The sequence below is a fragment of the Meriones unguiculatus genome (assembly GCF_030254825.1).
Source record: "Meriones unguiculatus strain TT.TT164.6M chromosome 13 unlocalized genomic scaffold, Bangor_MerUng_6.1 Chr13_unordered_Scaffold_34, whole genome shotgun sequence".
NCBI classification, from domain to species: Eukaryota; Metazoa; Chordata; class Mammalia; order Rodentia; family Muridae; genus Meriones; species Meriones unguiculatus.
Window position 1 is genome coordinate 16272481 of NW_026843646.1, and position 23764 is coordinate 16296244.

General features: G+C 38.6%; 2 protein-coding genes across 2 annotated transcripts in view; both read right to left on the reverse strand.

Moving 5' to 3' along the window:
- LOC110561735 (vomeronasal type-2 receptor 116-like) overlaps positions 1-23764 on the reverse strand; it is a 799658-nt gene that overhangs the window by 198226 nt on the left and 577668 nt on the right.
- Positions 1602-22058, reverse strand: LOC110562861 (zinc finger protein 431-like). Its single transcript, XM_060376162.1, has 4 exons — positions 21754-22058; positions 8010-8136; positions 7763-7823; positions 1602-6171 (listed from the first exon to the last, which is right to left on the reverse strand). Exons 1-4 carry the CDS (start codon positions 21829-21831, stop codon positions 5283-5285), a joined length of 1155 nt encoding a protein of 384 aa, XP_060232145.1. The 5' UTR covers positions 21832-22058; the 3' UTR covers positions 1602-5282.

Below are 23764 nucleotides of genomic sequence, written 5' to 3' on the forward strand. Positions count from 1 at the left end.
TTATATCTCAACACCAATGGCAACAGGTTCCTAGTAAAAAAAAACCACAAGTTACAAAACAGACACAAAAAAGGACCTACCTTTCTGCTTCATATAAGAACATACCTCGGCACTAAAGATAGACATTACTATTATTAATGGTATGTTCCTAGCACTGAGTAGATGGCTCAACACCTATGAGTGCTGACTGCTCAGCCATATGGCCTAGATAAGAGATAGACCACAACTGTTTGTAACTCCAATCATGGGGGAACAGATATTCTCTTCTGGCCTCCACTGTATACGCACTGGCAAACTTATGCACCTAAATTAAATCAATTTTATTTTTAGAGAAAAAATAAGATATATGTGAAGAAAATATTTTACATTAGGGAATCACATGTTCATATTCATGTTTGTTTATTTTTTACCATTTTCACTGTCTTGTCCTTTAGGAGGCCAGAAGACTACATCCAATATACTTGACTTAGAAACACAGGTAGTTCTGAGTCATTTCATGTGAGTGCTAGGAATTAAACTGGGTTTACAAAGGAGAAGTACCACTAACCCTCTAGTTCCCAATGATGTCATTATAATGCAGAGGAAGTAGATGCTTCCTAGCACTGGAAGGTGATGAAGTCCCTGATAAATAGCTGGAGAAGGATTAAATGGATTTCCACCCCTGTATAAATGGTTTTTCCACACTGCTTCTTATATTCATTGTTACCACAGTTCTCTTGATATGAATAAATGTAACAAAAGGCTTTGTTGAAACCAGTCAATTATATTGGGAAAAAAAATCCATAATTTGAGGTACAGTCTACCTTGTTGGAATCATTTGAAGACAGGATATATCTACATAGCTATGGCTATTTTGGAACTCAATCTGTGGAGCTGGGCATGGTGGCAAACACGTGTAATTCCAGCACTCAGGGAGGAAGAGGCAGGCAGATCTCTGTGAATTTAAGACTAGGCTGGTCTACAAAGGGAGTCCAGGACAGCCAAAGATACACAGGCAAATTCTCTCTCCAAAAGAAACAAACAAAAGAATTAACTCTGTGGACCACACTAGCCTCAACCTCAGAGAGAGTGGCCTGACAATTACTCCCTGATCTAGGAAGACAGGGATGTACTTCTGAGCCTCAGCTAAGATATGTTTTTAAAATGACCTATCCTGGAATCAAAGAATGAAAGGATAAAATAAAATGTACAAAGAAACCACTATTCTTTTAAAGAATAGTAATAAGTCTTCAAAGTCTACAGTGATTTATACTTCTAAATCATTTCTGATGTTGTCAATTTCTTTGCTTTGTTAATTTCACCCATTTAAAAATGTTTGAGTGTTTGTGTGTATACACCTATGCAATAATGTGTATGTGTCAGTGTAAGGACAACTTATTGTTGCTTATTATCTGCTTTCCCTAGATCAGTTCTAAACCAGAAACCCAGAGTCCTTTGGTCAGTGACCACACTGGCCCTTATTTGGATTTAAATGTTATTTAGGTATGTCCTGGTGTGTGAGTTTGCATACACAACAGCGCATGTATAGAAATATTAGAAAATTTTATAGGAGACATATGGGCTACCCAGAGATTGAGCTCAAATCATGTGTAACCAGAACATTTTCATTTGTAAACAGTGTTTATTATTTAAATAATTTCATTTTCTTCCATTCTTAGATGATAATGTTTATAATTTGAATTGAAGATAATATTTTACTGATGTAATGTTACAGATAAGTTTATTTGATTACCAATGAATTGAGTGGGGAATGTTTGTGGTATGCAAAACTAGCAACAAGATCTTGACCATCATATAAGAATGGTAAAAATCAACTCCAAAAATTGTCAAGTCTTTATATATCATGGCCTAAGAACACATAGTCACATTACACACATACAACATGCTTTCTTGAAATAAATCTCATTGTTGTTGCATTATCTAGAACATCTAGATAATTCTCTTAGAAGGCAGAACTTGAACATGATGTGCCATAAGTAAATAATGAGAACATGAAGAAACATGGAACTTCAAAAAATACATACCTATATTCTATTAAATATTTTAACATTAACGTTGGCAAAATATGTTGACAAAACAGGACACATTGCAGGTACATTTTCCACCCTTGGACTTGTACTCAGAAGGCTGACACATGCGAATCAAGACTTCAAATGTAGCCTTGAGTAATTACTAACATACAAGCCAGGTTTGAAAACAAACATCTCAAAGGATTTTGTGAAAATATGAAATAAAAAAACACCATGCTTTTTCAGAGACACGTCTTTGAGAATTATGATCACACACTGCCAGACACAAATAAATTGATAATATAGATGGTGGGGATCCCATTCAATACATTGCAGCAGAAAAATACTTATCACCAAGAGGAAATGCATTAGATGAACAGCAGCCACAGAAAGAATTATCAGAATGATCTAATAAACTTCTGTGAATGGATTTGTTCCACATTCAGCCAACTTCAATACCTACTCCAATGTTTCAAAATACAGACCACAATCACAATTGGTGATATCCTCTATGACAATAAGTGAACATGGTAAATAATTTACTTCCTACATGTCATGATAAAAACAGATTTTAAAAAGTTTTTCTTGAAAATGAATATTAATTATGTCCAAAACCCACCTAAACCCATATAAACCCATAACCCATTATGTCATCAAAACCCATATAAATTGGGTTGCTCTCTTCTATGAATTCTTTTCTACTTCTTGACATCAAGATGATATATAAAGGATTTAAGATATTACAGAACTAAAGACATGGCTGTGCATTAAGACAAGTTCATTCCTAGGACCTAGGTCAGGATTTTCACAACTTCTTGTAATTCCTGGTACAAGAAGAGCAAAGGGTCTGCTCTTCATGGAAACCAGAATGGAGAGCACACAAATACACAAATACACACTGATATCACATAACGGAAATTGAAAAAAAACTTAAACTAATATATGTTTATTCACAATGTTTTACTTGTGTAAGCATTCATTCCTTTAACTCAGGTGTTGAGGCAACCACAGGCTTATCTACAGAGTTTTTCTTCATCATGGGTTCTTTCATATAACAGAAATCAAACATGTCCTTGAACTTAGAGAAATGAATCCTTCTCAGTTGGTGGTAGAATTTGGGAATGTTTTGGAAAAGTAGCCCTGATGGAGGAAGTATGTTACTTGGGGTGGGCTTGATAGGTCCCAACTGTATACCATTTGTAGTTCCCCCTCTGCTTCATGCTGCAAGTTGAGGATGTGAGTTCCAACCTTCCTACTTTGCATGCCATTTGTTAAACTTGTCATGCCCAGTTCATAGTGATCCCACATACTTCTGGAACCATATGGCAAATTAAACACATTTGGAATTTGCCTTATATGTCCTGTTAAGTCACAGAAAAGGCACTAATACACACCCATAAACTGTACAACTGGATGATTAATTTCATGTAATTGAAGAGACTTTTGAAATCTAAAAGGGTTAGCTGATTGTTTAAATTTATAGGCCTTTTGTCCATATGAGCTTCTAATTGGAAACAAAATAAGGACGGATGTCATAATGCATGAATACACTGTTGACACCTCTTAATAAATCCTAATAGATTTCCTTCAGAATGAGTTCTTTCAGGTTCTCAAAGACTGCTGTGATATGCAAAAGCTTTAAGAAGTTGTTCACATACTAAATCTTTTACTCTTTTATAATGGTACTGTGAAGTACAAAACTATAATACTGACTACGCCCATGGGGTTTCTCCGTAGCATGACTTTTTCTTATGATTTCAAAGACAACCACATGAAAATGCTTTACCACATTGCTTATTCATAGGGTTTCACTGCAGTAAGTATTCTATGTATTTGGAAACGACTGTTAAGAAAAGGCTTTATCAAATTGATTATACATGTAAGGTTTCTCTCTACTATCTGTTTTTTTTATATACTTGAAGATGACTGTGATGTGCAAAACATGCAAAGGTAATTTGCATGTGGGAATATGCCCTAAATTTGCCCTAAATATTGCCTTTTATATACCAGCCTCCATTGAATTATAGGGTGGACCTAAATTTAAGTTCCCTAGAAAGCTGCGCACTTCCCAATAGCCGACAAGCTTTCATTATTCATCTTTTGTTCCCCCAAACATCTTTTGTTCCATACCATGTTTTCTGGTCACCAAACATAATGACTGTCCCATACCACAGCTTCTCTTCTCTAAAACATGATACCTTTTCCTAACCACAGATGAACAAATGAATATGATTGGTTGAGTTGTAAAACCTACATTTGCCTCAGGTGACTTCCTCAATGGCATAAAGCACATCTCTAAACCCTGACTGATGAAAAAGAATAGTTGTAAAATGGAACAAATGTTTACGATTTTTAATCTCAGAACCTCCGTAACATTTTGGCTCAGTGGGTATGTAGGTATCACAGCTCAGCTCCCAAGAATGTTATGTGGGCCTAATCAACCAGTAGTGTCTGGATAACAATGTTTTTTTGTCATTTTCATTGAACTGAGTTTGAGTTGTATTGGATTCAGTGGACTGACAAACAAAAAGGCCTCACCACATTGCTTATGTTCACAAAATCTTTCTCCAGTATGAAACTTTATGTCAATGAAGAATATAGATATGTGCAAAGCCCTCACATTTTAACATATTCATAATGTTGGTCTCCAGTACAAAGTCATGATGATGATTATACAAATGTAGAGTAGCTCCACCATATTAAATAAACTCATAGTCTTTCTGTCCAATATGTATTCTTTCATGACTTTGAAGACAATTCTGAAGAGCAAAAATTTTACCACATTTGTTACATTCATAAAGTTTCCCTCTAGTATGTGTTCTTCATGTTTTATGAGATGACTGTTATGTACAAAGGCTTTTTTATACTGGTTACAGTCATTGGGTTTCACTCCAGTATGTGTTCTTGTCCTAGGAGATGACTGTTGCATGAAAAGCCTATATAACATTGGTTATATTTATAAGGATTTTCTGCAGTATGCATTTTTATCTATTAGGAAATGACTTAAATGACTGGGGATTGTGTGTTGTACAAATGTCCTAACACAGAGATTATATTCATAAGGTTTTTCTCCAGGCTGTGCTCTTCTATGTTCTCAGAGACTACTCTGATATGCATAGACTTCATCACATTAGGTACCTTTAAAAGGTTTCACTCCAGTATGTGTTTTTTATGACTGTTCTGTACAAAGGCTTTACCACATTGGTTACATTCATAAGGTTTCTCTCCAATGTGAGTTCATGTATTAGGAGATTCCTGTTACATGCAAAGGCTTTACCACTGTTTACATTCATAAGGTTTTTCTCCAGTGTGAATTCTTTTGTGTATTAGGAGACGACTGTTCCGTGCATAGGCTTTACCACATTGGCTACATTCATAAGGTTTCTCTCCAGTGTGAGTTCTTTTATGTATTAGGAGATGACTGTTCTGTGCAAAGGCTTTACCACATTGGTTACATTCATAAGGTTTCTCTCCAGTGTGAGTTCTTTTGTGTATTAGGAGATTACTGTTACATGTAAAGGCTTTACTACATTGGTCACATTCATAAGGTTTCTCTCCAGTGTGAGTTTTCTTATGTATTAGGAGTATACTGTTATATGCAAAGGCTTTACCACATTGGTTACATTTATAAGGTTTCTCTCCAGTGTGAGTTCTTTTATGTCTTAGGAGATGATTGCTATGTGCAAAGGTTTTACCACATTGGTTACATTCATAAGGTTTCTCTCCAGTGTGAGTTCTTTTGTGTATTAGGAGATTACTGTTACATGCAAAGGCTTTACCACACCAGTTACATTCATAAGGTTTTTCTCCAGTGTGAGTTCTTTTATGTCTTAGGAGAACACTCTTATCTGCAAAGGCTTTACCGCATTGGTTACATTCATAAGGTTTCTCTCCAGTGTGAGTTCTTTCATGTATTAGGAGATGACTGTTATGCGCAAAGGCTTTCCCACATTGGTTACATTCATAAGGTTTTTCTCCAGTATGTGTCCTTTTATGTCTTAGGAGATGACTATTATGTGCAAAGGCTTTACCACATTGCTTACATTCATAGCGATTCTCACCAGTATGCATAGTTTTACATGTGTGGGAATTACTGTAATGTGCAAAGACTTCATATTGAGGATCTTCAGAGAGTTTCTCTCCACTATGACTGTTTTCACACCTGCAAAGATAATTGGCACATATGAAAGCTTTACCACATTCATAACACTAATGAATCTTTTTGTCCATGTCACTTAATTTTATAATTTTATAATTTGGTGTAAAGGTAAAGAGAAATTACATCTTGAGCGTTCATCATTATTTTTATATACACGGTGTTCTCTTTCTCTATGGGTTGTTTTGCATATTTGAAAATAACTGTGATGGTAAAAATATTTCTTACCTGGCTCAATTTATGCCATACTTTCTTCTATAAGATGTTTTACCACATATTTGTAGAAAACTGCAAGACCTCAGTGCTTTAACACACTGACTAGATTAATAAATTTCCATATACTGTGCGCCATGCTAAATTTGCAAAGATAACTGGGACAAACAGAAGTATTCATATATTTCTAAAACTCATATTTTCTGCAGTATGATGCTGTGAGATTTCCTAATGAAGTTGAGGTAAACTGTGAAAATGTGTCAGTAAATGCGAATGTTGATTGCTGATCCAGCAGAGAGCTAAGTGCTGGCCAGATTTTAGAATTATTCATTCTATGGCCCATTACCTGTCCTATATTTTGTAAACATTTGTCCATCCTTACTTGTCTATTGGAAATAATAAAGAGCTGACAACTGAGAAAAGGGCACAAAATGGGGGGCAGAACTTTTGAGAGGGTTGCTAGGAAGAAAGTAAAAAACAAGCGATTAACCAGCAGGACACTGAGGTTAACAGTTGGACATGAACCAGTACAAAGAGGTAGAGTTGGCCATGCAGCAGTACTCCATGCTAGGTTTATTTTTGTTAAGGGAGATGAAGGGTTCTGGATCTGCCCAATTAAATTGCCTAAGCTTAACAATATCAAAATGGCTCTGTATCGTTATTTGTACTGCTAGCAGGTTCAAATATGCCATATAAAGAATAACAGGTATCACCTTTTAAAAATCTACTCAAAATGGGGACTACTATATCTTTTAGTTGTTCTGAGAGTTTCATTGCTTCTTTCAATAGCCCCATGCTAACATGGCTTGTATTCATTGTAACATATGATGTACCTATTAAAAGAAGAAAAATAAATGGCATGGTTCCACATGGCATTCACACATTTAATTTTGTTGTCATAGACATCTACAATAGGGATTATGTTTTTTTCCACAGCAATATTCTTGACTCTATAAAACGGTGTTTCTCAAAAAGCTTAGTAACATTACTACAAGTATATGAGTAATCCCACATTTAATATGAACTATTTGCTTAATATGATGTGGACATACTTTCATCACCTACTTACTGTGAATATCTTTTGCAATAACTGAGTTGTAGGAGACTAAACAAACTGCAGTTCTACCATATAGCTCTAATGCAGGTATGATTTAAATGGTGATCATAGGTAGGGCTATAATTTCCTTGCATTCTTTCTTAGAGGAGTGCCTTGCAAACACACATGAAGGTATTTAACATGAAGGTACTTGGTTTGGTAACAAGTTAGTAATCAATACATATACTTAAAGCAGTTCATTTACACTGTTCTTTTTCATTCAAACTTCCAGGTCACATTAAAATTTTTTCAGAACCATATTTATATCAGCCTACACATGAAAATTACCTTGCATGTCTTCTAGCACTTTGACAACACTCTTCAATATTATGATCTTCCCAATTGTAGCCTAAAACACAGTACCAGAAAATGTATGACTTATTATTGGAAATAAGGCAAAATTTAGACTGTGACCTATGGTCAAAGAACCATTCACCGCATTCTTCCTCATCCTCAAGTGAAATTAGATGGTCATTAATAACAAATAAAGATTTCTCCCCGTATTTTAAAAAGTAAAGAAAATTCACTGCCATACCTATAACATTGAGGTTCTTGTAGGTCTCCAGCATCACATCTTTGTAGAGACTCCTCTGGGAATGATCCAGCAAAGCCCACTCTTCTTGAGTAAAGTTCACATTCACATCATTGTATGTCAACGCAGTCTAAAATATCCACACAAGTGGACAACAGAAAGCATGAAAGTGACAACAGGGGAAATGTATAATTCATTTCAAATATAGTCATATATAACTCTAGTGTTTGTTCTATTTATTTTCTGACACACAAGTGCTAATATAGCCACCAACTCCTTTTAGAAGGAAACTGAAAAGTAAGGTTCATCTCTCTAATTTCTGCATCCTTTAATTAGGATACATCCTTGCAAAAGAAATGCCAATTAAGAGACATAAAGTGAGACAGAGAGTAAACAGATCAACAGTACCGAGCCCACATCAGAGAAATAGTATAAACAATTCCTAACTATAATAACAATGGGCAAGCCAAATGTATTTTCTCATGCTTTTCATTCCTGAAAATGAAAGAGTCAGGAGAGTCACTGGTGTATCCAAGTGGGTACCCTAGGAAGAGGAACACTCCCCTAGTAAGGGACTGTCACTGAGATGAATTCAGTGGTGGGCTCTTTGAATATCACCCCTCCCGAGGGGGAAAGCAAGCTTGCCAGGCCACAGAGGAAGACAATGTTGCCAGACCTGATGAGACCAGATAATCTAGGGTCAGATGGAAGTCCACTCCCCTATCAGGGAACTTGGAGAGGGGAATGGAGAAAATGAGGGAGGGTGAGATTAGGAGGGAATGAGTGGGGGTGCAATAGCTGGGATAAAAAGTGAATAAACTGTAATTAACATAAAAAATAAAAAGTATATTAAATAAATAAATAAAACAGGCAACATAGGGCATGAGAGATGGCTCAGCAGTGAAGAGGTCTTGTTGGTCTTGCAAATATTTGGGTTTGATTGCCAGTACTTACATAGGTGGGGATTAGGAACCATGGGGTAAGTGGGTTAGGGAGTGACAGAGTCCACACAGAAAACTGGTAATCAAACTCGAGAGACAAGACTGAAAACTGCAGATCTAACTTTATTATCCAGTGTAACTGCCTTTAAATGATTAAAAGCCCAATCAGACCATCCCATGCTAGCCTCAAGTAACAGTAACAATCAATCAGATTGGTACTACTGTAAGAAAATGTGGAAGTTGTGGGGTGGCAAGTTATGGCACTCCATAACTTAGGAGATTTCCATAAAGAAGAGGAAATAAGCACCACCCTAGACTTAGTTACCTTTGAGATTTCACTAGTGTGCTAGGAATCCCTAGTAGATCAACTATGTGCACTGGATCAGGACCTTTCAAGTAGTTGTAGGAGTTCCTGAAGCTTCATTTGCCATTCCCTATGGGCCTCCTAACATAGGAGCTCACACCTATCCATTATTCCAAGTTCAAGAGTTCTGAAGCCATCTTCTGACTACTGTAAGAACCAGGCACACATGAGGTACTTATTCACATAAATATGCAAAATAGTCATATTCATTCAAAATAATTTAAAATAAGCATAAAAAGTACTATAGTCATATGATTCAGAAGGTTCAAGCAGTATTATCATAATGAAGATCAATGCAAGAGCATGTTTGACTTGTATAAAACCTGTTTTCCAAGCCTATCACATAATAATATAACAAAGAAAAAAAAGGGCCAGGTTTGTGGGGCCACAACTAATCCCAGCACTCTAGAGACACTTTAAAGGGGATCTCTAAATTTAGGCCTGCCTGGTCTACATACCTACTTACAGGACAGACAGAACTACTAAAAGGAACTTTGACTTCAAAAACAAACACCACAAAACAAAATAAAACAAAAATAAGGCCTATATGCCCTAAGGAAAAAGAAGCAGCCATTAAAAGTATCCCAAACAAAATAAAAAGCTCTGAACCAGCGGGTTTTGGCAGAGAATTCTTCCAGACTTTCAAAGAAAATCCAACACCCCATTCATGTTAAAAGACTTGTAGAGATCAGGTTCAAATCTATATATAATAAAAGCAATGAAGAGCATGCCTATAGCCTACATCTGAATAAATGGAAAGAAACTTAAAGCAATTCCAACAAGTTCCATGACAGAGCAATAAGACAATGGAACATGATCAATGAGATAAAGATTAGAAAGGAAGAATTCAAAGCATCGCTATACAAAGATGATACACTAGTATACATAAGTGAATCTAGAAATTCTATAAGAGAACTTATACAGTTGACACTTTCCAAAAAGTGGCTTAGAACAAAATTTACTAGAAAAAAATCAGTAGCCCTTCTGTATACAAAACTTAAATGGGCTTAGAATGAAATTAGGACATCCTGAACAATAACTACAACAATACAAAATATGTTGGTATAACTCTAAGCAAGCAAGTAAAAGACCTGTATAACTTCAAATCCCTGGAGAAAGAAAATGAAGAAGAGATCAGAAGATGGTAAGATCTCCTAAACTCATGAATCATACAGTTAGCATTGTAAAAAATGGCCATCTTAACAAATGCAAGCTACAAATTCAAAGCAATACCTAACAAAATTCTAACAAAATTATTTATAGACTTTGAAAGAATAACCATTAACATCAAAGGAAAAATGAAAAGCAATACAGCTAAAACAATTCTGTACTATAAAAGAACTTCTGAGGATATCAATATCCATAATTTCAAGCTATACTACAGAGCAATGGTAACAAAAATTGCATCGTTTTGGCATAGAAACTGACAGGTTGATCAATGGAATCAAATTAAAGACAGAGAAATAAACACAAATTCCTACAGGAATTTGATATTTGACCAAAAAAAGCCAAAAAGATACTATGGAAAAAAGAAAGCATGTGGAACAATTGGTGTTTCTCTAACTTGATGTCTGCATGTAGAAGCATATTTACCACAGTCATATTTATCACCCTGAAAACCTCAAGTCCAATTGGATCAAAGACTATTACATAAAACTAGATATACTAAATACAATAGAAGAGAGAAGGGGGAATAGCTTTGATATAGCATTGGTACAGAGACAACTCTGTGAATAGTACACCAACAGCTCAGACACTAAGATTAACAATTAACAACATGAAAGTGAAAAGCATCTGGAAGGCAAACAACACTAACAATAAGACAAATGACATCACACAGACTGGGAGAGGACCTTCACCAATCCTACACCTGCCTGAAGGATAATATTCTAATTAGAGAATTCAACAAACTAGACAGCAACAAACCAAATAACCCAATTGAATACTGGCATACAGAGCTAAACACAGAACTCTCAGCAGAGGAAGTGGTAATGGCTGAGAAACAATTAAAGAAATGTTCAGTGTCCTTAGGCATCAAAGCAATGCAAATTAAAAGGACTCTGCATTTCAATCTCACACTTGTCAGAATGGCTCAAATCATAAACTCAAATGACAGCACCTCAAGTGCTGGTGAGAATGAAAACTTAACAAGCACTTTGGAAATCCATGTAGCTGTTTCTCAAAAAAATTAGAATAGACCTATGTCAATATATACCTCAATAGCTATACTACTGCAGGGAATTTATTCAAAAGATGCTGTACCATACCACAAGGACACTTGCTCAACTATGTCCACAGCAGATTTATTTGTAATAAACAGAAACTAGAAAAAACTTGGGCATCGTTCTGCTGAAGAATGGATAAAGAAAATGTGATACAATTACACAATGGAATACCAATTAGCTATTAATAACAAAGACTTTATTAAAAGTCTTTGCAAAGAGAATGGATGGAACTAGGAAAAATTTTCTGAGTGAGATAACCCAGACCCAGAAAGACCCACAAGGTACCTACTCACTTATAAGTGGAAATTAATCATAAAGTATAGGATAATCATGGAACAATCCACAGACACAGTGAGTCAAGGAGGGCAAAGGAAGGATGTAGGAAACTCACTCTGAAGACAAAATAAGATAAGTATCTGAATTAAATGGAGGGAAGAAATAGGGTGGAAGAGGGAGTGGGTAGGGTAATGGGGATGGGCATCATGTATGGGGAGAGTAGAGGGAGGACGGAACAAGGAGAGAAAATAGAAATCAGGGTGGGTGAGTTTCTGGGTCATGGGAGGCTTCTGGAAATTTATGGGAGTGGCCCTGGATGAGAAGCCCTAGCAGCATGGGATAAGGAGCCTGAAGTTGCCAAATGAGAAATATCATATGCTCTGCAAAATCTCAAAATTCAAGATGTGGGTAAAAGTAAATTCAAGAATAGGACTGATATGTACAAATGCCTACATTTCAGGCCCATTAACCAATAATATAAAAACAAAACAAAACAACACTACAAAGACACGAATGTGGGCCCACATCTAATGCCAGCACTCTAGATCCAGATTCAGGTGGATCTCTAAGTCTGAGGCCTGCCTGATTTACATACCTTTTACAGGACACACAAGACAACGAAGAGAAACCTTTTCTTAAAAAACAAAAACAACAAAATTAATAAACTAAAACAATAGAGCCAATAATGCCTTAGAAAATGGAAGCCGTCATTAAAAGTCTGACACACACACACACACACACACACACACACACACACAGATAGAGAGGCAGATGGTTTTAGCACAGAGTCATACCCGATTTTGAAACAAGGGTTAATACCAATACTCATCAAAGTATTCCACAAAATACAAACAGAAGGAACACTGCCAAACTCATACTGATGGCAAAGTCACCCTGATACCCAAACCACATAAAGACTCAAAAAAGAAAGAGAATTTCAGACCAATCTCACTTATGAACATTGACACAAATATACCCAATAAAATGCTCCCAAACCAAATACAAGAACACATCAAAGATATATGTGATGAAAAAATAGGCTTCATCTCAGAGATACAGCGATGGTTCTGCACATGAAAATGCATCAAAATGTATTCCGCCATATAAACAAACTGAAAGAATAAAATCACATGATCAATTCATTACAGGAGAAAAAGCCTTTGACAAAATCCAACATCCCTTCATGTTAAAAGACTTGGAAAGGAAGAAATGAAAGTATTACTATTCGCAAATGATATACTAGTATATATAAGTGACCCAAGAAATTCTACCAGAGAATTCTTATAGTTGATATATACTTCCCACAAAGTGGCTGGGAACATAACTAACTAAAAAGATCATTTGACCTTCTGAATAAAAATGAAAAATGGGCTGAGAATGAAATTTGGGAAACACCATCCTAAACAGCAGCCATCAACAATATAAAATATTTTCTAATAACCCTAACCAAGCAAGTGAAAAACCTCTATGACTAGAGTTTCAAGTCTTTAAAGAAAGAAACTGAGGAAGATATCAGAAGATGGAAAGATCTCCCAAATTCATGGATATGTATGATTAACATAGTAAAACAGAATTCTTAACAAATACAATCTACAGATTCAATCCATTACCCACCAACATTTCAACACAATTATTTACAGACCTTGAAAGAGCAAACATTAACTTCAAGTAGAAAAATAAAACACCCTTGATAACAGACCAATCCTATACAATTGAAATAAAGACATATAAATAAACCCACACTCCTACAGGAACTTTATTTTCAACAAACAAGAAAAAAAACATACAATGGAAAAAAGACAGCACCTTCAACAAATGGTGGTGGTATAACTAAATATCTGAATGTAGAAAAATGCAAATAGACCCCTTTGTATCACCTTGAAGTCCAACTGGATCAAAGATCTTCACGTAAAACCAGAGACTCTAAATCATTTAGAAGACAAGGTGGAGAAAAGTCTTGAATTCATTAACCCAGGAGACAATAGAAAAACAAAAGCACAGGCTCTGAGATCAACAATTAATAAATGGGATCTCGAGAAACTGAAAAGCATCTGTAAGTCAAAGGACACTATCGATAGAACACAAAAGCAGCCAACAGATTGGGAAAATATCTTCACCAACCCTACATCAGAAAGAGTGCTAATATCCAAAATATACAAAGAACTTAAGAAATTAAATACCAACAAGTCAAATAATCAAATTTTAAAATGGGGTTCAGAGCTAAACTGTGAATTCACAACAGAGGTATACTGAATGGCTGAGTAGCACTTAAAGAAATGATCAAAGTCCTTAGCCATCAGACAAATGGAAATCAAAATGACTCTAAGATTCCATCTTACACCACTTAAATGGCTAAGATGAAAAACTCAACTGACAACACATGCTGGTGAGGATGTAGAGAAAAGGGAACATTCCTCTACTGCTGATGGGAGTGCAAACATGTACAAGTTTTCTGGAAATCAATCTGGTGTATTCTCAGAAACTTGGGAATAGTTCTACCTCAATACCCAGCTATACCGCTCCAGGGAATATATCCAAAAGATGTTCCATTATAGAACACGGATATTTGTTCATAGCTGTTTTATTCATAACAGCTAGAAACAACTTACATGTCCCTCAACTGAAGAATGGATAAAGAACTTCTGGTACATTTACACAATGTAATAATACTCAGTTATTAAAAATAAAAAAATCATGGAAATTGCAGGCAAATGGATCGAACTAGAAAAGATCATCCTGAGTGAGGTAACCCAAAGAAACACACAGATGTACTTAATTATAAGCTGATAGTAGACCTATAGCACAAAATAATCATACTACAATCAACACACTCAATGAAGCTAAGTAACAAGGAGGTCCACAGGAGGGTACCAGAATGTCACTCAGAACAGAAAATATGATAGAAAACAGAAATGGGTGAAGAGAGGGAACTGGGCAGAAGTTAGAATGTGGGCATCAGACATGGGGAGAATTGTAGTAGGAGGGGAGAGGGCTGAGAACAAGAAGGGAAACCGAGGGGTGCTTCTCTTTGACAAGCTGGAGACATTTGACAGGGAAGGTTCCTGAGAGGGTATGGGTGTGACTCCTATGAGGTGGGGGAAGGAGACATGGGAACTGAAGTGACCACCTCCTAGCCAGACAGGACTAGTGGAAAAGGGAAACAACTGAACCACAAAATCCACGATCCAAAAATTACCCTGCCTACAAGAAGTTTAGGGATAATGAGGGAACAAAGATTGAGGGAATGTCCAACCAATAATTGGGCCAACCTGAGACCCACCTTATACTAGAGAGCCAGCCAATGAAACTGTAAATGTTGCTTTTCTGTGCTTGTAGAAAAGAGCCTAAACATGCCTGTTATCTGAGAGGCTCCACCTAGCAGCCAATAGAGACAGATGCTGGAACTTGCAAGTAGGCATGGGATGGACCTCCAGGGATCACATGGAAGTACTGGGGGAAAGGTGGAAGAACCTGGACGGGATAGGAAGCCACAAGAAAACCAACAGAGGCAAATTATGCAGACCCAGGGGGGCTTACAGAAAATTACACCAACTAAGGAGCATGCACGGTCTAGACTTAGGCCTTTTGAACTTATCTGTATGATGGGCAGCTTGGTCCATGTGGTTTGAATGGTAAGTGGAGGGGAGTGTTTCTAATATGAACTCTACTGCCTGCTTTTAGATCACCTCCCCCTTGTCAGAGATGCCTTGCCTGGCCTCTGTGGATGAGGATATGCTCAGTCCTGCTGGGACTTGATGGCTGTGATTGGTTGACACAGGAAGAGGAGGGCTCCATTTTTCTAGGAGAAGAGGCAGAAGAGTGAGGCTAGACAGAGAGAAGAGGAAGAGGGGATCACCCTTTGGATATAAAGTAAAAAACTATATTTAAAAAAAATTAATATACTCAGAGAGAGGGACTATGATTGAGAGGGGATAAAGGAGGGGGCTGTAGGTAGGATACAAAATGAATGATATAATAAATAAAAGAGAAAAAAAAAAGAAAAATATTAATACACACTCTGAAAAATCCAAACCTTGACCATCAAATAAGAATGGTCAAAATAAACCCCCAAAATGTCATCAAGTCTTCATATATCTGTCATGGCCTAAGAACAAACATGACTTTGACCATCAAATAAGAATGGTCAAAATAAACCCCCAAAATGTCATCAAGTCTTCATATATCTGTCATGGCCTAAGAACACATAGTCACACTACACACAGACAACATGCTTTTTGAAATAAATCTTACTGTTCTTACATTATCTAGCACCTCTAGATAATTTTCTTACAAGGCAAAACTTCAGCATGATGAGCCATATAGTAACAAATGGCAACACAAAGAAGCATGAAACTTGAAATAGTGCATACATACATATTCTATTAAGCATTTTAATATATTCTATTAAGCATGTTAATATTAACATTTTAATATTAACAAATGAGAACATAAAGATGGATGAAGCTTCAAACAATACATACATACATGTATTCTATGATGCATTTTAATATTAACATTGGTAAAATATGTTGACAACACAGAACACATTGTGGGTACACCTTCCATCTTTGGACTTGTACTCCGAAGGCTCTCACATGAGAATCAAGATTTCAAATGTAGCTTTGACTAACATCTAAGCCAGGTTTGAAAACAAACATTTCCATCTAAGAAATCAGTCCCCAAATTTTAATTCTACCTTATTTAATTTCTTAGGACATGAGCAGAATAAGAATGACCTGGGGCCAAATTACCACACAAATGACCTCTAGCTTAATTTTCCATGGAGTCTATTTTCCACTGAAATCCTATGATCTCCACTTCCTCTGTATGCCCTACACTCATTAAGCTCTGTACCTTTGCCATCTTAAGTCCTGATATTTTCCACATTCCTCAAAAAAGAGAACATTCTCAGGTCTGTCCAGGAGCAAAGTCACTTTTGGCATACCTTTTTTTTTTTTTTTCTCCTAACCTGCTACTGTGCTGCTGTGATTGAATCCCCTAACCACAAACATCTCACGTCATGAATGGGTTTACTTGTTTGGTCCTGTCTGACCACAGTTTACCATTTTGGAAGCCTAGGATAGAAACTCAAGTTTCTGGAAAAGTAAGGCAAAAACCATGGCAAATATTCTGTCCCACCTTGTTCTGTTTTGTTTTGTTTTGTTTTTTTTCTTTATCATCTCATGCTCAGCTAGCTCTCTTATCCAACCCAAAGGCACTTGCTCAGGGATATTGCCACACTCAATTGAAGAGCCTTCAATAGAAATCATCAGTCAACACAATCTCTCACTTACATAGAAAACAGCCATTTTCTCAGTTTATTTATTTTTTCACTTTATATCATGCTTACAGCTCTGTACTTCCTCTCCTTCTGGTATCATCCTCCCATCCTCTTCCCTTACTCCTCCTCCCCTTCTTCTCAGGCAAAGGGAGCCTCCCCATACCAACTCTCCTCAGCACATCAAGTTGCATATGAACTAAGTGCATCTTCCTCCACTGAGGCCAGAGAAGGCTGCCCAGCTAGGGCAAACTGATTCATAAACAGGCATCTGTGTCCATGTCACAGACAGCCCCATTCTAGGTGACCGACATGAAAACAAAGCTGCCCATCAACTAGATATGTGTATGGTGCCTAGGTCCAGCCCATGCATGCTCTTTGAACAGTGGCAACCAGACATTTTATGATGGCATGTTGCCAAATGAATTTACCATGTGAAAAAAAAAAACCCTCAGAATTCTCAGGATTAAGAAGACATATTACACACACAAAATATGACTCCTGTATTTACTGTACAGCAAAGCCAATAATGATTGTGTACAATATTTGTGAAAGAATAAAGCAAAACTTCCAGGAGCATAAGCCCAATAATCTAGTCAAGTTTTCATCAAGATACCTAAGAAAACCCAACCAAGAAAAAATGTGAAGTCACCTGTTGGCATAATGTACTTTTTTGGAATGTATACACTTTACCCTTTTTCAAATGCTTCTTTCTCTCCCCCACTATCTGGTTGCAGTCTATATAAACACTGCCATCATTGTTTCTCTGTATTGTCAACAACCAGCCACAGTGCTGAGCAAAGGAGAGAATAGGGTGGAACATCCTGGGCCAGATGGGAGAAGGAAAAGGGAGGAAGAGAGAGGAAGCAGGAGAGAAGACAATTGGCAGGAGAGGTCTTGGAACCATGTGGACCCTTTCAGGACCAAACCTTCTTCAGATCTGCAGAGATTTCCATTTCATCATCATTTGTGCTTGTCCTCCCCTAGTCTACCTTCTACCTTCCAGCACTCAGGATGCAATGTTGTAAATCAATATTATTTACTATTGATAAATCCTAAACTGCTGTATAACCAAGTCACCACACAGAGACTGGAATTTACTTAATTAACCTAGAACACAATGCTGGGCAATAATTACTCCATCCTAAACCTCCAAGCCTCATAGTTTCCTAAGATTTAGATTCACCCATTATACTTGTTTTTTGTTTTTGTTTTTGTTTTGTGTGTGTGTGTGTGTGGTGTGTGATATTAGGCCCGGTTCAATCTCCATGTCGTTCTAAGACCTCTCCTCCAGCCTGTCTCTTCCAAGTTCTCCTTCTCTGCCTCCCACTACTTCTTGTCCTCTGGCTCCTCCCCTCTCCTGCCTACTCCTTTTCCATTGCTCAACGTTGTGGCTGGTTGTTGTATCCTGGATGCCCACACAAAGTTGAGACAGGTGATGCTTAGAATAAGTATCACAATGCAATATCCGGATTGAAACCAGAGAGTGTGGTGGAGAAATCAGCATTTGAATGAACAAGGGTAAAGTGTATACATTTCAAAAGAACAGTATACCAAAAATCCAATCTCCCTCCTCCTCAAGGAATCAAGGTGGATACCTGCACAACTATTATTCAACTTGCAGTGGAGTGAACAGTCTGTCCCTCGGGTGGAAAGGTGCCAAGATTAAGAATTAAAGATAAATTTTAGAAAATGCAGAGTTTTGTTCTGTGAATTCACGCTGGGGTCAGATAAACTGCAGCCACTTTTCTCCTGGAAGGTAAGAGATAACCCAGGAGAAAAAAAAAAGCAGAAAACACAGGACACTTTGGAGTACTATCATCAGGTAAAACTTCTTCCTCAATGGGAAGATGAAGAAAACAGCTGTACTAGTGAAGGCTCTCTAGATGAACAGAAGTGATAGAATGAATTTATCTGTGTATGTATAAAACTAATACATATATATGTATACATACATATACACATACATATATGAATGATTTGGTATTTTGAGACAGGGTTTGTCCTTTTAGCCCTGGCTATCTTGGACTAGATCTGTAGACCAGGCTGACCTTGAACTCACAGAGACTGACCTGCTTCTTCCTGCCTGTGCCACCAAATCTGGCTTAGATTTTCTGATTTTTGTTTGTTTTTCTTTTTTAAGACTGGGTTTCATTGTGTAGGCCTGTCTGTGCTGGACTCTCATTGTCAAACAGGCCGACACTGAACTCACAGAGAACAAACAGCCTGTGTCTGTCTCTCAAGTACCTGGATTAAAGGCTTGTGCAAGCATGGCTGGCAAGACCCCAGACTTTTAAAGATTTGTTTAAGGGAGGGTTTCTTATATAACTATATTTTTATAAGATTTCTGAGTGGGTTGATGAAGGGACCTCTGATTATTATTATCTGTGTGTTTCTGTGTATGCACAGACATTAAATCAGACATTGCTGCCATCCTCACAGTCCTTCTGAGATCAGCTTTTATTCTTATGATTAAGAAATTTTATTTTTTAGAAAAACATTTCCTAGCCTTCCTGTGTGTGTGAGGCTATCAGATCTGCTGGAACTGGATCCACAGACAGTAGTGGGTGTTGGGAATTGAACCTACGTCCATCTGGAGCAACAGGCACTGCTTTAACCACTGTGCCATCCCTCCAGCAGTTCATTATGTAAGTTTAAAAATAGAGTATTCTAACAACAGTGTCCTTTGCTGATGTTCTGTTCAGGAAGTTGTCTCCTGTGCCAATGAGTTCCAGGCTCTTCCCCCACTTTTTCTTCTAACACGTTTAGTGTGTCTGGATTTATATTGAGGTCCACATGTAGAAAAATGCAAATAGATCCATACTTATCACCATGCACAAAACTAAAATCTAAGTGGATCAAAGACGTCAATATAAAATTGGACACACTAAACCTGTTAGAAAAAAAGTGGCACAGCAGACAACTTCTTGAACAGAACACTAACAGCACAGGCTCTAAGATGAACAATCAATAAATGGGACCTCATGAAATTGAAAAGCTTCTGTAAAGCAAAGGACACTGTCATCAAAACAAAACGACTGCCTACAGACTGGGAAAGGATCTTCACCAACCCTCTATCTGACAGAAGGCTAATATCCACTATATATAAAGAACTCAAGAAGTTAAACAGCAATAAATCAAGTAATCCAATTGAAAACTGGGGTACAGAGCTAAACAGAGAACTCTCAATACAGGAATGTCGAATGGCAGAGAAACACTTAAAGAAATGCTCAACATCCTTAGTCATCAGGGAAATGAAAATCAAAATGACCCTGAGATTTCACCTTACACCCATCAGAATGACTAAGATCAAAAACTCAAGTGACAACACATGCTGGGGAGGATATGGAGAAAAGGAAACCCTCCTCCACTGCTGGTGGGAATGTAAACTTGTACAACCACTTTGAAAACCAATCTGGTGCTTTCTCAGACAATTAGGAATAGCACTTCCTCAAGATCCAGCTATACCACTCCTAGGTACATATCCAAAAGATGCTCAAGTACACAATAAGGACATTTGCTCAACCATGTTTGTAGTAGCATTATTTGTAATAACCAGAAGCTGGAAATAGCCCAGATGCCCCTCAGTTGAGGAATGGACACAGAAATTGTTGTACATCTACAGAATGGAATATTACTCAACAATAAAAAAACAAGGAAATCATGAAATTTGCAGGGAAATGGTGGGAACTGGAAAAGATCATTCTGAGTGAGGTATCCCAGAAGCAGAAAGACACACAGGGTATATACTCACTCAAAAGTGGATATTAGACATATAATATAGGATAAACATAGTAAAATCTGTACACCTAAGGAAGCTGGCTAATCAGGAAGGAGGACTCTGGCTAACGACATTCAGAAAGGCAAAGAGAATGGACATCAGAGGAGGGAGAAAACAGGGAACAGGACAGGAGCCTGCCACAGAGGGCCTCTGAAAGACTATCCTGCAGGGCATCAAGGCAGATGCTGAGTTTCATAGCCAAAAATTAGGCAGAGTGCAGGGAATCTTATGAAGGAAGTGAGAGATAGTAAGACCTGGAGAGGACAGGAGCTCCACAAGGATAGCAACAGAACCAAAAAATCTGGGCACAGGAGTCTTTTCTTAGACTGATACTCCAACCAAGGACCACTCATGGAGATGGCCTGGAACAGCTGCACAAAGGTAGCGCATGGCAGTTCAGTATCCAAGTATCCCTAGTAATAGTAATGGGGACAGGGACTGTCTCTGACAGGAACTGATTGGCCTTTTCTTTGATCACCTCTCCCCAAGGGGGGAGCTGCCTTACTAGGCCACAGAAGACAATGCAGCCACTCCTGATGAGACCTGATAGACTAGGATCAGAGGGAAGGGGACGAGGACCTCCCCTATCAGTGGACTGGGGAAGGGGCACAGGTGTGGAAGAAGATGGGTGGGATTGAGAGGGAGGAGGGAGGGAACTACAGGGGGGATACAAAGTGAATAAACTGTAATTAATAAAGATAAAAATAATAAAAATAGAATATTAATCACTGTCATACAAAATCGATACAATTCATCTTATAGTGGGATTTGGGGGTGAAGAATACTCAGAGACCCGCCTGCCACTGCCGGCAGGTACGACAGGCGTGTGCCGCCACACCTGGCCTTTTTTTTTTTTTTTAATGTTTGAAAGAGATTCATTACCTGTGTCTGACTCCCAACGACGTAATCAAAGCGGCAGAGATGCAAGGACCCCTTCTCCACCTCCCAGGGACTGGACATTTTCTACTGTAGCAGCAGCAGCAGCATTAAAATGTGTTGACTTCCGGGACGACAACGTCACAAAGGTCCTGTCCAATCGTGATCCAGGGATAGTATGGCGTGCCAGGGAGATTTGCAGACACCGGAGCAAGGGACAGGCCCTGTGGGCTCTGAGGCCAATAATGGGCCACAGAGCAGCAGCTGCATGAGAGTCTCCCCGCGCCTACTTCTGGGATTTTCGCCAAGACTCCCGTGAGGGAAGCTGAATGACGCCAGCGCGTGACTTTGGGAACAGTTCGAACGCAGAGCATTCTGGGATTTGTAGGCAGTACCCGGTACCCGGTCCAGGCTACTGAAGGGGAAAGACGCCGAGCCGGAACTGCGAGTAATCCCAGAATGCATACCGCTACCCGGACGCCATTTTGGTAGTTCCCAGTACAATCCCAGAAATCCTTGCTCAGACGCCATCTTTGTAGTTCTCGGTTACAATCCCAGAAGAACTTGCTCTGCCATGTTTGTAGTTCTCAGTTACAATCCCAGAAATCCTTGCTCTGACGCCATGTTTGTAGTTTTCAGGCATGGGGGGGGCTCTGCCGCAATGCATCTTGGGACTCTTGGTCCTTCCCTTAGCCGCGAGCGCTGCCAGTTGAGAAAGGAAGGATGAAGGTCTCTCCGTGACTAGAAGCTTTGTGTTAACATCCCCGGGGGGGGGGGGGGGGGGGGGGAGGGAGTCTTGGCTCACAACAGGGCAGATCCGGAAGCGAAGCTGGAAGGGGCATGATTTCCACGATCATCCTCCCACAACCCTGGCCGGTTTTCCCTGGTCAGCATCCTTCTTATCCCAAGCTGTTCACTTGAACTCAGTGACCCGCACACACGCGGGGAGGTTCGGGGTTCCCCGCCTCCCTCCCCCTGTCTACTGCCCGCTGTCCGTCTGTCTGCCTGGAGTTCTGAGCGGCTCGTGCGTGGGGCAGGACTGTGGGCAGGGGGATGGCGGGAAGAGAGAGTCAGTAGCCTCCGCTCCCACCCCCCTGCGTTCATCCCGTCGGAGATGGGTGCACCCGCCCGGTTGTCAGGCTGTGCAAGGACTTGTATAGGGTGTTCTGGCGCCCTCTGCACAAGCCGGCAGGACACTATAAATAATGCTTAGGGTGCTGGGGGCTGAATAGACAAGGTACTCTATGCTTAGTGGTTAGGGTCCTGGGCACTCAGTACAGAATCTGGCCACATCTGCTGACTTGAAGGCATACACATATGCTGCTGAACAGTCTATAAATAAAGGTTAAGGTGCTGAGGGCTGTGTTGATAAGGTGCTCTGGCTTAGTGGGCAGGGTGCTGGGGACTTAGTACATAAAGATCCTGCCATCTCTGCTGACCTGAAGGCATACACATATGGGCAAAGAGAAAAAGAAGGAGATGGAGGAGGAAGAAGAGGGAAGGAAAAAAGGAAGGAAGGAAGGGAGGAAGGAAGGAAGGGAGGAAGGAAGGAAGGAAGGAAGGAAGGAAGGAAGGAAGGAAGGAAGGAAAGATATCTGTGGTTTTAACAGAAAAAAACTCCCAGCTATTTGAAACTTTGGTACTATTTGGTGTTGATTTACTGATCTTGAACCAACATATACAAGCAAATATCCAGGCATTCTATAGTGATATAAATAATTGCTGTTTTTGCGCATGGTAAATAAAATATTTTCAGCCAGAAGGAAGGTGTGGAACATGGCAAAGCAACACATTATATTTAGCATCTGTATCAAATAAGAATGATTTGATGAACTTTTTCAGAGGAAGCTTCTCATATTCAAAGACAGGAACTATCCCTGTCTTAATGCATTTTGTAGAGGCTCCTACACCCTCCCAGTACCCAGGAGATTCTTACTTGCATGAATTCTCAATTGACATTTTTTATTGCTCACCTCCTGCTTTGCTATGTAGAAATAATAAACCATAACCAACAAAC